This window comes from Aspergillus terreus, genomic scaffold (assembly GCF_000149615.1).
Source record: "Aspergillus terreus NIH2624 scaffold_3 genomic scaffold, whole genome shotgun sequence".
NCBI lineage: Eukaryota > Fungi > Ascomycota > Eurotiomycetes > Eurotiales > Aspergillaceae > Aspergillus > Aspergillus terreus.
This window is the reverse complement of record NT_165926.1, coordinates 43,405-58,404: the sequence shown is the minus strand read 5'-3', so window position 1 is coordinate 58,404 and position 15,000 is coordinate 43,405. Positions and strand designations below refer to the sequence as shown.

Below are 15,000 nucleotides of genomic sequence, written 5' to 3'. Positions count from 1 at the left end.
GACTTTTCTCCCTCCCTAGTACGATGGCATACGACCATCATTGTGTATGTGAACCCGCAAATTATCGGAACGACAAGGACAAGATTATACGCGAACTATGCCTGTCCCAGAAGAGAGAAGAGACGACAATTATCTTCCCGCGCCAACAGAATGGGAAGAGGATAACCTCAGACGTATCTGCGACAAGATCCCCTGGGCAATATTCTTAGTCGCCGTGGCCGAGCTGGCCGAGCGTTTTACTTATCGATGTATCACGGCTCCTATGCGTAAGCTTTCTACCTGACAAATTTTTACCGAAAGCAATGACTGAACGTATGTAGAGAACTACATAGAAAATGCTTACAATGACCCATTACGGCCAGGAGCTTTGGGTAAGGTAAGTATTTGGGCTAGCTGCCGAACTGCAGCTTCGAAAGAGAACAAACCTAGGCACTGATACGGGCTCAATAGGGACAAGGAGTTGCGACTGGCATCAACTACTTCTTCACCGGCTGGTGTTATATGGCACCTATTCTGGGAGCTGTCATAGCAGACAGCTTGCTTGGCCGGTTTCGGACTATCTGTCTGGGGACTGGGTAATTGGATCCCCCTTGATAAGTCGGCGTACAGAGGACAATATATCTGACAACGACAACAGAGTGGCGACTTGTGGTGTCCTTATTCTTTTCGTCACTTCCTTCCCTGCCAGCCTTGAGCACGGTGCTGGTCTACCGGGCCTCATCGTTGCATTGGTTCTGATTGGTTTGGGGTCAGAGATTCTTGATGACTCGAGATTCTGATATTCCCGCTGACGTACTGTTATAGCTTCGGAGGCATCAAGAGCAATGTTGCTCCTCTGATCGCTGAGCAATACTCGAGGAAGCCTCTCCGGATCAAGAATCTGGCAGGTGGAGAAAAGGTCATTATAGACCCTGACCTCACGATCCAGACTATTTATGGTCGTTACTACTGGTCAGTGGCCATTGATTGGGCTTACGAAAAACAACACGCTGACCCCATCCAAGGGTTATCAATGTTGGCTCACTCTCTGTGATTCCGGCGTCTGTCAGTGCATCCATATGTATATATTGGCCCAATGTACTGACAGATATGCGGTTCAGTGGTTAGAGCTGAAAGTTTCATTCTGGGCTGCCTTCCTCCTACCGCTCTGCTTCTGGGTCTTACCAGTCGGCGCATTGGTCGTGGGCCGTGGAAGATATGGTAAGCGACAATTTATTGTTCACGTAGGGGTGGTACTTATCGATTATTTCTAGTTGTCCAAAAGCCAAGTGGCTCAATTGTAATCAAAGCAATGCGAGTCTTCTGGGTCGGTCTCAAGAGGGGCCGCAATCTCGATGCTGCAAAGCCGTCAGTCCTGGCACAAGCTCACCCAGAAACTACAGTTCCCTGGGATGATGCGTTTGTTGAGGAATTAAAACGAGCACTGGTCGCATGTTCTGTATTGTAAGTTATCTGAATTGACACAAGTCTTCTGATATGTGCGTACTGACAAGTTTCACGCTTGATCAGTTGTGTGTTGTAAGCCTCAACGGTCCATCAAAGACTTGGATTGCCGCAGACTAAACTGAATTGCAGTCCCATTTTCTGGGTTTGCTACGGACAGACCAACAGCAACCTGGTTAGCCAGGCAGCAACCATGAAAACCTATGGAATTCCGAATGACATGAGTATTAGAACCTGTGTTCCTTCAGTTTTTATTGAGATGTACTAATTGAGACGGGCTATAGTGGGATGCTTTAATCCAGTCATGGTTTTGATATTTCTTCCAACCATGTATGCGTACTTCGAGGCAGCCATATACAAGCTAAGAAATTCTCTAGGGAAAAGATCGTGTACCCAACCCTTCGACGATTTCGCCTTAGCTTTAAACCGATCAGCCGAATCACCGCAGGTTTTCTGGTGATGGCCTGCGCCATTGGATATTCTGCAGGGATTCAAGACTGTTAGTAGTATGCTGTCTCAACCCATTCTTCCATGGCTTACTAACCCGAGTCGCAGTGATCTACCGATCACCTCCATGCTACGACCATCCTCTCAGCGGATCTTGCAGCGACGGCGGAAGAACGCCAAATGATGTAAGAATCTTTTCCTTCAACCCCTCTTGCTAATCTCGGGGAGACACTAACAAAAACAAAGGTTAGCGTCTTCCTGCAAGTCCCCGTCTACACGATGACCGCCCTCTCCGAAGTCCTCGCCTACGTCGCTGGCATGGAATACGCATACACCAAGGCCCCCAAGTCCATGCGCAGCATCGTATCATCTATCTTCCTCCTCACCTGCACCGTCGGCTCGATGCTGGGCATTACACTCTCCCCCGTCTCGAAAGACCCCAAGGTGCTTGTAGAATACGCCTCGTTGAGCGGCGTCATGCTCGCTACAGCCGTCTTGTTTCTGCTCGCCTTCGGGAAGTACAACAGCATAGAGGAGAAGATGAACATGCTCAATAACGATGACGGGGACTCTACCTCTCTGAGTGAGTCGGTTCAGCAGACCCAGCCAGCCGAGAATTCAGCGAAAGGTTTGCTGAGTAGTGAAATTCGGTAGAAGGCCCTTTGAAGACTAGATGTGTCGTCTGGTCCATACGAGGATGTTCTATGGTTTTCAAGGTCTCTGCTGACTTGAAGCGCGCAACACAATCTAGAAAACCTGGGCTAAAATATGAAGAGAGTACGGGGCAAGCGTCTGTTGACGGGAATAGAAGTGAAGGCATCTCAACCTCTTCAATGTGCTCTATTTAGTTTTATTATTCACATTTCAGTTCAGATAGAGCAACCTCTATATGCAGGTCGCAAAACGAGAATTATATGGAAATATAGGGGCCAGAATTTGTTGGTGTACTGATCTACGACCTACCTATGACTCCCATTACGCCCCGTCAGAGCCCCAGGATTTTGCCGTAGTATTTCTCTGTTGTTTCCCACACCAGAAAACTTACCTCGTTCCATGGATTCCCTAATCTACTTGACCTATTACAATCCCTGGTTTTACTGTCTCTGCCATCTGGAAGTGTATGCGTATCACTAGGCCGTCACGTGGCAAATCCGCTACCGCAGTCTCTGCTGCTCCCAACACCCTCTTCGTTCTGAATAATCACATGATTATCAATATGTCATTTTCCATCAATGCTGGAGGTACCTACCCTTTCAGCATTAGAACCCCTTTAGTCCTGGATGAGTCGACACGCACTCTCTACAACCGCGCCATATCTAACCCATCCTCGCTAACGGATCAAGAACGCCGACTTATCACCTACCGCAGCCCACCAGACGAGGAAGACACACTTTGTCGAATTGCTTGCGGCTTGTATATGGGCGAGCTAGTTACCAAGGCCATCAACAGCAGCAACAACAATGATGATAAGAAGGATGACTTCCCCCTTAGCAGCCTCAGCCTGAGCTGTAAAGAAGCCAGTCTCTTAACGGCCGGCGTAGTCAAGGGACAATCGGGCCATATCCTGTCCGAGGTAGTGCGTCTTTCTCCTGAAGATCGCGAACTTAAGGCTCGAGCTATGCAAGCCGCGACGACGGACCATTTTCGGGCTGCTAGGGAGGTGGCACGGAGGGTTATGAAGCGATGGTCAGACGTGAAACGGGCGGCGGCCAACGCGCCGAGGGATGATGACATTAGGGATATTTGGTTTGCGATGAATGTTCCTTGGCAGGAGCATGTACTGCAATCCAGTTCAGCTTCGACGCATAATTCTACACCTGGCTCTGATTCTGGACCTGGTGGTCAGCGCCCTGGTAAAGCAGGTGGTCGCTTTGGTCTCGTGGTATTCTATCTGAAAGAAGAAGAGCAAAGAGGCCGCCTTCCGGAATATAAATCCCTGATCGGAACGGCTGTTTACCATGGACTACACTATTCACCGAGGCTGATTAAGGATGAGACAAGAGACCGGTTCACATTGCACTGGGTTGCTGTTCCAGATAGTAATAATAGCATGGACCCGAGTGCACTACGGAGCAGGTTCAGCACAATACTCTCAAATAACAACATCTCAGCTGGCTTTCGACGCCATGATTTTCTCTATGTAAGTAACGAGGCGTTCCGCTCGCGCGAAACAACACGGCCATATCTCGAGTTAGCCGAGCCTGAGGCCCAGTCCGAGCCAAAGACAGAGCCAGAGCCAGAGCCACGAACTGAGACTGGAACCGGGACCGGAGCTGCGACTGGAGCTCAGCCTGAGGCTTTGCAACCCCTAAAAGTCGACATCAAGCATATCGCCCCGACATTGTTTGCGCGATTGGTTCAGCACGATCTCCAGGGCGAGGCGAGACGAAAGCCCTATCGGCATACCTCGGAGCTGACCAGGTTGCATGCGGCCGTCAATGCGAGATATAGAGAGGAAAGAGATGGGATTTGGCCGCCACCTGCTCGATACCAGTAGTTGAAGCTACGCGAACCTGGATGATATTATCTATTGTGATTGGCTAATGGTCTTTTCATTGCAGTCCGAGAAAGAAGACGAGATTGTCAGTTTGAGTAGACATCATCCACAAGTCTTGCCTACAAGCTACCACTATTCTAGATGGGTAGGTATATAGAATGTTTAGATCCCAACATAAAGATAATAATCCGGTTACAACCTACTGTAGTCCTTTTTCAGCACCGGGTTCATATATCCAAGGTATTCAGGGCGATCCTGTTTCAGCCGCGATATCTGTGCAGCTGTCTCCAATTTGAACGTAGTAGGGGCGGAAGGATCTATCGTGCAGGCACCTCTCCTGGACAACCAGCCTGACGTGCCTAGAGTCGCGGACCAAGATGGCCTTATTAACCACCGAAGCGTCATCCGGGGTAGGCTCGTTGCAGTCTCTTCCACGCAGACGCCCTACGGAACCAGTCTCGTCGGCTGCACCGTCTGGCCGGTCACGGTGCCAAAGTTGCGATGGCAGGTGTTCGCGGTCCTACCATTGCCGACACTTAAGCGATCCAATAGCGTATCCCGCGACAGGAGTCAATTCTCGCCGATGCACATGCTGCGCACTCACGAAGATGCTGAAGGAGTGGCATACTGGGGACAGTGGTACTCTGAACCTTCGATTGCAGTATTGCCTGGCTGAGCGAATGAGTTGGACCCGAAGTGAGCGTCGTCGCGCGAGAAATCGATTTCGATTACGTAGAATTGGCACGTTCGTAGGCCAAAGACATGTTGGGGAAATTTTGTAGTTCAATCCGACTTGCACGGGTCGTTATATAAGGGGCTGTTGGGAGATCGGCCATCAGGAATGGCCAGTCATATCACGCCAATGACACCAACTATTTCCTGTCTTATCGCCAAGGAGAAAGTTTCCGTGCTCCAGGACAGCCTGACCAGGACGGAAATCCCGAAGCCAATCCGTTACCACTGAATTCTGTTACTATAGGTCCCTCGAATCCGATGTCGACGGACTTGAGTTTATCTGCCTTCTGTCAACCAACGGGAACGTCTTTTGCTAGATATCTTTGACCCTGCTACAGAAAGTTAATGATTGGCCAGAGATCCGAGTTTCCGTTATGCAGAAGTATACAGGTTGAAGCTGCAACAATATTGCCCTTCTTCCTCCAACTATTGTACATACTCGTAGTAAGGAGTCATATGTTCATCAAGTGTCTGTCGATAGAATACGGAATCCAATTGAGCAGTTATGTATTCGTCGAATCATATGTTCTGTAGTCTAAAATTGCTATGGGAGATTGGTAAGAGAAGGCCAGGACCTGTATTCTCATTTTATATACTTTGCTGAAGGCGAAGGTCACTACTTTTCCAACATTGACCACTAGCCTTCAAGAGGTAGTGACCTTGAAGATTGCGATATCATCGTCAGCCACATCAAAAGTTATGCTTTCGCCAGAACCCTCCTCTCCCGAATAGAGCTCCTTCCAGCTATATGAACCACCCTCTAGGCCAGGCACATCGACCAAGTTCACGGAGAATGTACCTCCACCACTGGCAGCAGCAAATGCAATGACGACGCCATCACTGAGGGGGCCCGCCCAGTACGGATAGATCTCACCCGCTACCGGCGCCGGGGCATTCGGAGGCTGGAAGATCCCCGCCGCGATACCAAGTTCATCCTGATTAATGCTAATAATGTCCTGCATCATTCATTAGTCCATATAGCTAGCTCCCTTAACATATCATCGGTACTGTACCTTATTCTTCAGGATATTGAGCGAGCTCTCCGATATGGTGTTGAGATCAGCACCAATCACAAGGGGCGATTTGGCAATAGCCCACAGCCCAAAGTGCAGTCGCTCTTGGGCCTCAGTGAGTACCCCATTGCCGACAAACTGGACAACTAAGAATTAACCCTTCCGTCTCCCACCACGGTGAGCAGTTACTGAACGGGGTGCTTACCAGCATGTCGAGGTCATTGAAACCACCTGGGCCAGAGTACTGAGGAATTTCGGAGGCCTTCGCCCCGATTCTGACGACCGACGCCCAATCCCCCCAATTATCGGCTTCAATGCGCCACGAGTGGCCATACTGAGCCCCCCAGGTCCACACCTCGTTCCGACCCCACTGGCAGATGTTCAGCAGGATCGGCTTCACACTGGTTACACTCTTGAAAGCGTCATGCATCGTGGCATACCAGGGCCTAGTGTCGACAGACGCTTCCCAGCATGTCTGGGGCGGTGGATCACTGACGCACGGAGTGTAACAGTTATCGTGCTTCCAGAAGTCAACCCCCCAGGAGGCCAATAATTCGGCATCCTGAGCCTCATGGCCTTGCGAACCTGGGTAGCCTGCGCAGGTCATTTCACCAGCACATCCATAAAGGCCAAATTTCAAGCCGAGACCATGGATCTGATCCGCCACGGCACGAATGCCATTGGGCCATTTGGCGGGGTCCGGCACCAGATTGCCTGAGGCATCTCGTTCTTTGGTCGACCAGCAATCGTCAATGTTAACATACGTATAGCCCAGATCTTTCAAGCCCAGTTCGATGAATTTGTTGGCTGCCCCCAACGCATACGTTTCCGACGCAGCATCGCACTGCGCAACATTCTGCCGAAAACGTTTAACTCCAAGGCACCCAGTGAATGGGACCAAAGAGACTTACCCAACTGCTCCACCCCATGTGCGGAGTGAGTCCGAGCGAGTCATTAAGTCGGCGTTGTAGAGCTACCGACAACGCTACGCCGGTGAGATGGCTGAGAGCCACCAAATTGGCGAGGTTCAGGAGATACATTCGGAGTATTGACGATCACGGTAGGTCATTAGATATGGGGATCAAATTGTCTTCTTGATTATGCTGGGACAGGGCTATCTATTTATCTTCCGGCTGCGTGGCGATTAATCAGGCTGATGTACATATGTATTCAGGATGAATGGCCTTCCCTGGCGCCAATCGACGCCCGAGGCAGTCAGTCTGGGCGTTTGACGGTATTGCCCGTCGTTTCAGCCATGCTTCAATCACGTCGGACTGAGGCGATCACATCCCCACTTGCGGGAAAAAGCAACACTATTCCAACTACAGTCCAGATCTGCAATTGCCATGGCTCTTATTCCGGTGGGGAGGCACCGTGATTTTCCCGAGGTCAAGCGGAACTCATCACATCCCTCCGGTGGGGTTATCCATGGTAAAACCCCTACTTGACCAGGCCGATCTCGAGAAGGCCTGTACGAGCCCATCAGAAGGAAGAGATAAATTCGGTGCCTACTGAAGAAAGTATTCCAGCTAAAGAGGAAAGAAAAGATAAGAAAACCAGCTCGAAGGAGGGAGCTCAACACACAACAACAAAACATCCAAAATCCGTAAACAGATACCTCAGGCACCAATCCCGCAGAATGAAGTTATTCCAGACTTAAGAAGTCACAGCCATCACACCAAGACCAAGATATTCTAGCGCTACATAAATTAGCCATACTTATGCTTCAGAATGAAGCATGCACCATGCCCAGGCCGATAAAGCGCGGCATTGTCAAACCTTCCGCTATGATCATAGTCGAGCGCAAATGCTTTGTCTCCAGAATCTTTAGGTCATAACCTCCGATTCACTCGCCTGAGTGGAATACAGGAGAGAAGCCATTGTTGTTATGCTCAAGGATGAAAAAAAAAAAAAAAAAAAAATGCCGTGCCCGGGGCGATAGATTGCGATATGGTCAAGTCTTCCGCTATGATTATAGTCGAAGGCAAATGCGCTTTCTCTAGGGTCTTGTAGGTCATACCCTCCTATCCCGTCAGAGCCTCTAGCATAGACAGGATCAAAGGTCATTCTGTTAAAGGGTTTCAACGTTCTACTTGTATTTTGGAAGATCTCCAATAAGGGGCGGGTTATATAATCTAACAAAAAGCTAGAATAAAATCTCTTGCAAATATATCTCCTACATAAACTTCCGAGACTAGGATAGCCTCGTATTTATACCCTTTAAGTAGTCCGCTTTTTAACTGGGTGCATACCTTGATGCTGTCGGTTTGCCCCAAGGATCGCAAGATTCATTGCCTAGATTTCTTTCTACTATGTCACTATAGTCCAATATGTATATTACGGACTAGATGACATAGCACCCAGCCTAAATCGCTTCGAGGGTGACAGATATTCCTTAGAACCACTGAAGCATCATACCCATTTCGGTGAAGGTGAAAACGAATACAAAATGAAAAGGGTTGTTAATATTCCAATCTATCGATCTCTGCTAAGAAGGCGTTAACTGTGATATAAAGATACTGCATCTGACGATAAATCATCAGGTCCTCACTCGCGGCGTTTCAACTGAAGTACTCAATAGTAGGACCTTTCCCATAAAGTAATAGGGAACTCGACACCGTCAGAGAATTTAGAGATCTGCCAGTCCATCAATTATTATTGATGTTACACAAGTGACGAGCTCACTCCCGCTGCTGGATCCTTAGGTCCAGACAAGAAAAAGAGTGACCCATAACCATCAATTCCCAGGCTGGCCTCTCATCGGCAGCAGGGCGTCGGCAACGTAGTATCTGGAAGGGAACCAGCATCTGCACTTGACTACGGGTTGCATCTTATGGTCGTTTACAGCATTTTACTCATGCCACTGGATCTACATCTCATCGCATTACCAGTGATTAAGAAAACTGTGAAATGGCTACACGACATGAATTGATGTTAGTTGTTTTTAGTTGGAAATCACCCATGGCAATAGCATGTCTATATACCGCGGTATTTATGCCACGAAGGATTTGATTCTTCTTGAAGTGAGACGCCGAAAGCTAATAGACGTTGCGTTGAAGTTTTAGTGGCGGTTCACCCCCCTTCCAACCCGCTCCACATGACACTCTGTTCCCATGGAAAGATCTATTCCAATTCGCTTTTCCTCGACTTCTTCTTAATCCGATTGGTTGTTCCACCATCTTATTGTAACTGTGTATGTTGAACTTGAAGCAGTGAATGTACACCCAGGTGGGAGGAAACCTCATCCTTTGGGTCAACATTTGTCAACCTTGCCTCTCTTCCCTGATCTTCGCATTCATTTTATAGTATAGAAGAAGTCGATCATTGTTTCCTTGGGTTGTCATGGAGAAGGCTGCTGATCATTCCTGAGAGTTAATTTCGACACCATCGCTGTTTTCGAGATGTTACACAAAACACACATCAACACATACCCATCAATGTTTCTCACTTGTTTTCTACGCCTCAATTCGTGAGCGTTGTACGAAAGTACATAAGTCTCGTCATATATGAATTTCGTCCCTTGGTCGAGTGTCAATTGTGGGGTACCTGCGTTGGGCGGAAAGCAATGCAGCAGCTAGCCACAATATCAGTGTCAGACATGTTGCATCTATCGCCATCGATGCAAGGAAAGAAAATGGCCCAGTCCGTGGTTATACTCTGCATCTACATCATGACCCATCCAGTCACTTAGCTGATGTCGACATTGTGGCCTTGATTCTCACTGTCAACGTGCAATCTACACGGGATGCTCGGAGGATGAGACTGCTGTCTAGAACAAATGCTGCCATAAGTGTGACGTGACCACCAACCTGGCGCCGTTTTCGATAGTCAATATCATCTATAAAAACCTCTTCCTCTCCGGGCTTGTTCTGCAATCCAGACTGAGACATTATAGTTCATCGTCAACTTCATTCCCCGTGAAATTTACACTTCTCTTTATCCAAGAAATCTTCCATTGATTTACCCATCATGACTCCTTCTAAAAACATGAACCTGGAGAAACCCATCACCTACACGCCTAAACATGCCATTGTTCGGGACCTCATTGATTTTATCAATCGGCGGACCCCCATTTATAATACTAAAGAAACAAGAGAGGGGCCTCGTCCCCTCAAGGTGGATAGATTATTCTTATTCAACTGGGCCATTGCAGACGCAGTTGCTGGGGGCGAACAGGAAATGAAGGCTGAGGGCATCTCGGATCTAGATGGCTATCTCAAATTCGTCGACCATCTCGTTGAGTGGACTCCCACAGTCAGCTCCACGGGAGACGAAGTCCTGAGAAAGCTCCTTGTGTTCTACTGGCCATTCAACCAGCAGGCACTCAGCGACCTTCAAACTCCAATCGCGCCTCAATTCACCAATACCGATTTGAGATGGCTTTCCTACTGGCTTGTTGCGTTTGCGCGCCGATTTGGCGAGTACATGGCCACACCTGAGTCGGTTGGAAATATTTGGAGTTTCTACACCAATCAGAAATATGGGCAAGGCCCTGGTGATGCCGACAAAGGCACCAAGTACGACAAGGGAGATCGCTACAAGCAGTGGGAAATCCCTGAAGGAGGTTGGAAATCCTTCAATGAGTGGTTTTCACGAGAATGGGCCGATATCGACTACTCCCGCCCACTCGATGGAAAGGGCGATGATACAGTCATTGTCCAGGGCGCAGATTCAGTGTTTAACGGCCACTGGAACATTGAGAATGGATCTGTCCATATCGATCCGGCTGATGTGAAATCCGCCGAGGTGACTGTTGATATCAAGGGTATTACATGGCCTATCAGAGACTTAGTCCGATCTATCAGCGAAGATACGCCGTATGATAACGGTAGCTTCACGCACGCTTTCCTCGGCCCAACCGATTACCACCGTCAGCATGCCCCTGTGGAAGGAAAAGTCGTCGAGGCCAAGAATATCCAAGAACAAGTTTATCTTCAAGTCGCCCAATCTCAAACCAAGGAAGGCAAAACGACCATCTACCCCGAGCGAGGTGTTGTCATCAGTCCCCAGGAGCAACAGCGACGATCGGTCAACACTTCAAACCTTCAGAAGAAAACCAATTCTGATAGTCAAATGAATCTTCTCGCGCGATATAGGGAGATCAATAGCCTCGAAAAAAATCAATCTGAGCAGCCTGTTGCTAATGGTCCGAAACCTGACGCCGGTATCACTGCACCCGATCACGCTGGTTATCAATGGTGCCAGACTCGTGGCCTCGTTGTAATCGACACCAGCTACGATAGCAAAGGCAACAAAAAATCCACTGACAATGGCTTGGTTGCGGTTTTGCCCATTGGAATGGCCCAGGTCTCCTCGGTCGTTCTCACTGTGGGAAAAGGAGATTTCTTGGAGAAGGGACAAAACATTTCCTACTTCCAGTTCGGCGGCTCTGATATCGTGACGGTCTTCCAGAAACGACCTACCTACCGGAGTGATCTCCAAGCTGGCAAGACCAAGTTGCACATCCGAGAAAAGGTCGCTGAGTGGGATTAATGAGCGGAATGTAAAGATAATATGGGATTGGTTCTCTGCTTGAAGCAACCTCTGAAGCTACTTGACATGGTCATGCTTTGTAGGTAGACTATCATCCTACGAAAACTATCATCCGGCGAAATTACCATTTAACCCATTGCCCTGAGTGCAATGATTCATTCTTTAGTAATGAAATGCAGCTCATCTTCTTGCTGACTGTTCTCGATAAAATGGGCCGAAGCCTTGTTATCTTATCTATAGCCATGTATAAAAAGAGATTGTTGAAGAAGCAAGTCTCGTGTCTTATAGACCCAAACGGGTGCCATTGATAGCTTCGTCTTTGCCCCACTGAACAAGCGTTCTCTGAAACTCGCGGTTCGCCAACCAGCTAGACTTAAACGGATCACTTGCGAAATCAATATTGCCGGAAATTCTTGGACAGGAGAGCCACGAACGACGTCACACAAGGGGAAGTGGTGAAACCCATCGCCAAAGAACCAGCGCTGAAAGCCATCGAATCGCGATACCAGCTGAGGTATGTTTCTGTGTGTACGCTTTGTATAGTATGTGGCTGACAGCAGGCAGGTAGGTAGTAGTCGGGGATTGAGTCACACCCCAATAGGCGTCTGTGCATTGAATCCCCACGGCGGCGAGCATGGTACGTTCGGCAGGAAAGGGATCGATCAGATTTGTACCATGATGGATGCAGCTCGCCAGCTTGGGATCGATGTCCGCGGTCCGTTCCCCTACGATACCATAATCGTTAAGCGACAGCATTTTGATGGCATTGTTCGGTCGATCCCTCAAACTGCTGGTGTAGATATGTTGAGGGAACCATGTTGCTAGAGGCAAAACACTGCTAGCCACTGCTACGTAAGGCTACAGATTAGGCAGATTTCCATTGAGATTGTGTTGGTATCCACTTTCCAATTTCCCCTGGCCCTTGACCATGGATGATGATATTACCGTCTTGTCGGTGAAGGCTACGACAGGCTCTCCACATCTCTGGCTATTAGGGAAGCCCGTTATGCCAACACACTTGACAGTTGTGGCCGCCTTGTTTTCTCGATGATATCATCTTCAGTTCTGATGCTGCTGGAGGCCATGGCTGCCCTCAAACCAATGAGCTGATCGGCAGAATTTTGTATATAGATTTGGGATCTGATCTCTCCATGCGACGTGACGCCACTATTCCCAATAACTGACATCAACATGTTGCCTTCCCCAACAACATGTCCGTGTCCTGAGACATCGTGCAATTTGCCCCACTCCGCTGATGAGCTGGCATACAGCTATGGGGCGATGAACTCCCGTTCGCGACGATCTGCAAGCACAGGTGGGGGTTTGCAGCCAGTTCCGAGTGGGCTTGGCTGGTGTGGATCTACAAGCTGAAAGAGACTTTCACGGTGGGCTGCCAATTCGTCATGAAGTACAGTAGATCTGAAGATATCCGAGGACACGTAGTGACAGCTTCCTGCCTGGGTCATCCAAGGACTCAGCCAAAGGTATAAATATGTCGTCCCGACTCAAGGTGATTGATCCCCTCATATCTCAGCACCATACTCTCTGATCATATCCACTCTACTCGAAACCAAACCTCCTGAGCAGCTGTCCACAATGGTCTATGAATTCGCCGGCGTGAACCGTCGAGCCGACGGAACCTACTACTATGAGGACGACTGTATTCCTCGCGTCGAGATTCCGATGGCCGAACAATCGGAGGGGTCGTACCGCATGGACAAAAAAACCATCGACGAGTGGTTTGGCTTCACCAAGAACATGCCCAAGCTGCCCAAGTACATGATCTTTAACGACCTCCGCAATGGAACGCCCCACCACGAGTTAAGAGGCACAACCCAGACTACCTGGCAGTATGTCTCGGGGGGGTTTGGTGTCTACGAGCCCATCGAATGGGTTCCCACCGTTGACCTGATTCGATCCATCCCGAAGAGTGCGCTATCCGGGACATTCAAGAAGGAAACAGTCAAGAGGGAGAAAACCAGACTCTACGGCAAAATTGGTGCGCTCTTTACCGCCTCTGGCGGCGCCACGTATGCGGGAATGAAGGTCGAAGCCCGTGTGGAGGTCACGGGGGAGGCCGAGTCCGAACTAGATTCGAAGACAACAGAGACCCTTGTTCGAGAGGGCCGCGTAGGAGACCGACCAGTGCTGGAGATCATGCTGGGAATTAACATCCGCGTCCGGCAGGTGTTCTACTGGCGATTTAACGATGAGTATGACCTGTGGTACCGGTACTGGATCCGCCCGACCTGGGGGCCGAAGCTAGAGTTCGACTACGAGACGAGTTGGCATAGCGGGCCCGGCTGGGAAGCCATTCATGTTCCCGACAGCCAGCTGCGGAGGGTCGACAAACTGATTTATCATCACGGGATCTACTATCAGCTGTTGCCCGTGCTGAAAAACGGCCAGATTGAGGGTCTGCACGTCGCCATCTCCCAACCCGGCTGGCAAGACTGGTATGTGTTCACCAACGGCACCGGTATCCCTGAGGTTCTGGGTGCAGAGACCAAGGCTTGGGAGTCCATCAATCCAGTGGCAACTTTGATAGCCGAAGGGGCCGAGGGCCCGATTCCTCCGCCAACGAATACTGAGCCTCCTACCGCACCCAGCAGTTGATTATTTTACCGCCTGTGATATATGTTGATGATTCACGCCTCGACTGTATCCGAAATGATCTTATAGTGGCATACAATTCGAGCATATGTTTGTAAGCAAAGTAACCGAAAACACTTAAGCACTACGCGATAGCCGAGATAGTCGGGATAGGTCCGTACCGGCTGCCATCCTCTGTTGAACATAATGACTTGGGGAGGGGGGTGGTAAAAGATCCAGTGTGGAATATGGACATGGTTGAGCCAGGCTAGTGTAGTTAGTCACCAAATCACTAACGACTAGGAATAGCAGCCTCCGCCGCCCCGGCAGCTACACCCCACCACCGCGGTGCAGTACTAGATGGGATCCAATTCTACAGATCGAGGTTTCTATCTCAGGACAGCCTTCTTGGAGCGAGCGAAGATTGATTTGGTTGTTATTCTCATCTTATGACATGCTAGAGAACTTGCGGACTGGAACCCCTCCCCCATCCGATTTTTGGGAACTGCTGGCCACCTCTCTCCACAGGTCCATGATACGGATTGTTAAAGGGAGGGCCTCTCTCTGCATTCGTCACCGTCGCTCTGATGTCCTCACCGATCTCGTGTTTCGGATCCGCTATGCTATAATAATGACCGGAAGATCATGCAACACTCCCTGCCTGCTTGTGTGTGACCGATGACGCTAAATTCCTGGATCACTGTTCAAGATTCGTTGGGATACACTGGGGCGCGGCTGTGACTCGTACCAAGAATCGATGCGGGCTAAGTCACTGGCACT

At 49.3% G+C, this 15,000-nt stretch overlaps 6 protein-coding genes across 6 annotated transcripts; 5 read left to right on the top strand and 1 right to left on the bottom strand.

Annotated features, from left to right (window-relative positions):
- Positions 1 to 97: 97 nt before the first annotated feature.
- Positions 98 to 1,033, top strand: ATEG_01908 (uncharacterized protein; the record flags this gene model as incomplete). The annotated part of the gene is made up of 4 exons (XM_001211086.1): positions 98 to 266; positions 321 to 376; positions 451 to 575; positions 805 to 1,033. 4 exons carry the CDS (start codon positions 98 to 100, stop codon positions 1,031 to 1,033), a joined length of 579 nt encoding a protein of 192 aa, XP_001211086.1.
- A 1,136-nt stretch (positions 1,034 to 2,169) lies between these two features.
- On the top strand, positions 2,170 to 2,544 carry ATEG_01907 (uncharacterized protein; the record flags this gene model as incomplete). Its single annotated transcript, XM_001211085.1, has 1 exon — positions 2,170 to 2,544. One exon carries the CDS (start codon positions 2,170 to 2,172, stop codon positions 2,542 to 2,544), a length of 375 nt encoding a protein of 124 aa, XP_001211085.1.
- A 562-nt stretch (positions 2,545 to 3,106) lies between these two features.
- On the top strand, positions 3,107 to 4,387 carry ATEG_01906 (uncharacterized protein; the record flags this gene model as incomplete). Its single annotated transcript, XM_001211084.1, has 1 exon — positions 3,107 to 4,387. One exon carries the CDS (start codon positions 3,107 to 3,109, stop codon positions 4,385 to 4,387), a length of 1,281 nt encoding a protein of 426 aa, XP_001211084.1.
- Positions 4,388 to 5,766: 1,379 nt separating this feature from the next.
- On the bottom strand, positions 5,767 to 7,175 carry ATEG_01905 (glycoside hydrolase family 27 protein; the record flags this gene model as incomplete). The annotated part of the gene is made up of 4 exons (XM_001211083.1): positions 5,767 to 6,078; positions 6,136 to 6,273; positions 6,341 to 6,991; positions 7,047 to 7,175. 4 exons carry the CDS (start codon positions 7,173 to 7,175, stop codon positions 5,767 to 5,769), a joined length of 1,230 nt encoding a protein of 409 aa, XP_001211083.1.
- A 2,929-nt stretch (positions 7,176 to 10,104) lies between these two features.
- ATEG_01904 (phosphatidylserine decarboxylase) lies at positions 10,105 to 11,628 on the top strand (the record flags this gene model as incomplete). Its single annotated transcript, XM_001211082.1, has 1 exon — positions 10,105 to 11,628. The coding sequence occupies one exon, from the start codon at positions 10,105 to 10,107 to the stop codon at positions 11,626 to 11,628; it is 1,524 nt and encodes a 507-aa protein (XP_001211082.1).
- A 1,596-nt stretch (positions 11,629 to 13,224) lies between these two features.
- Positions 13,225 to 14,244, top strand: ATEG_01903 (uncharacterized protein; the record flags this gene model as incomplete). The annotated part of the gene is made up of 1 exon (XM_001211081.1): positions 13,225 to 14,244. One exon carries the CDS (start codon positions 13,225 to 13,227, stop codon positions 14,242 to 14,244), a length of 1,020 nt encoding a protein of 339 aa, XP_001211081.1.
- Between the last annotated feature and the right edge of the window lie 756 nt (positions 14,245 to 15,000).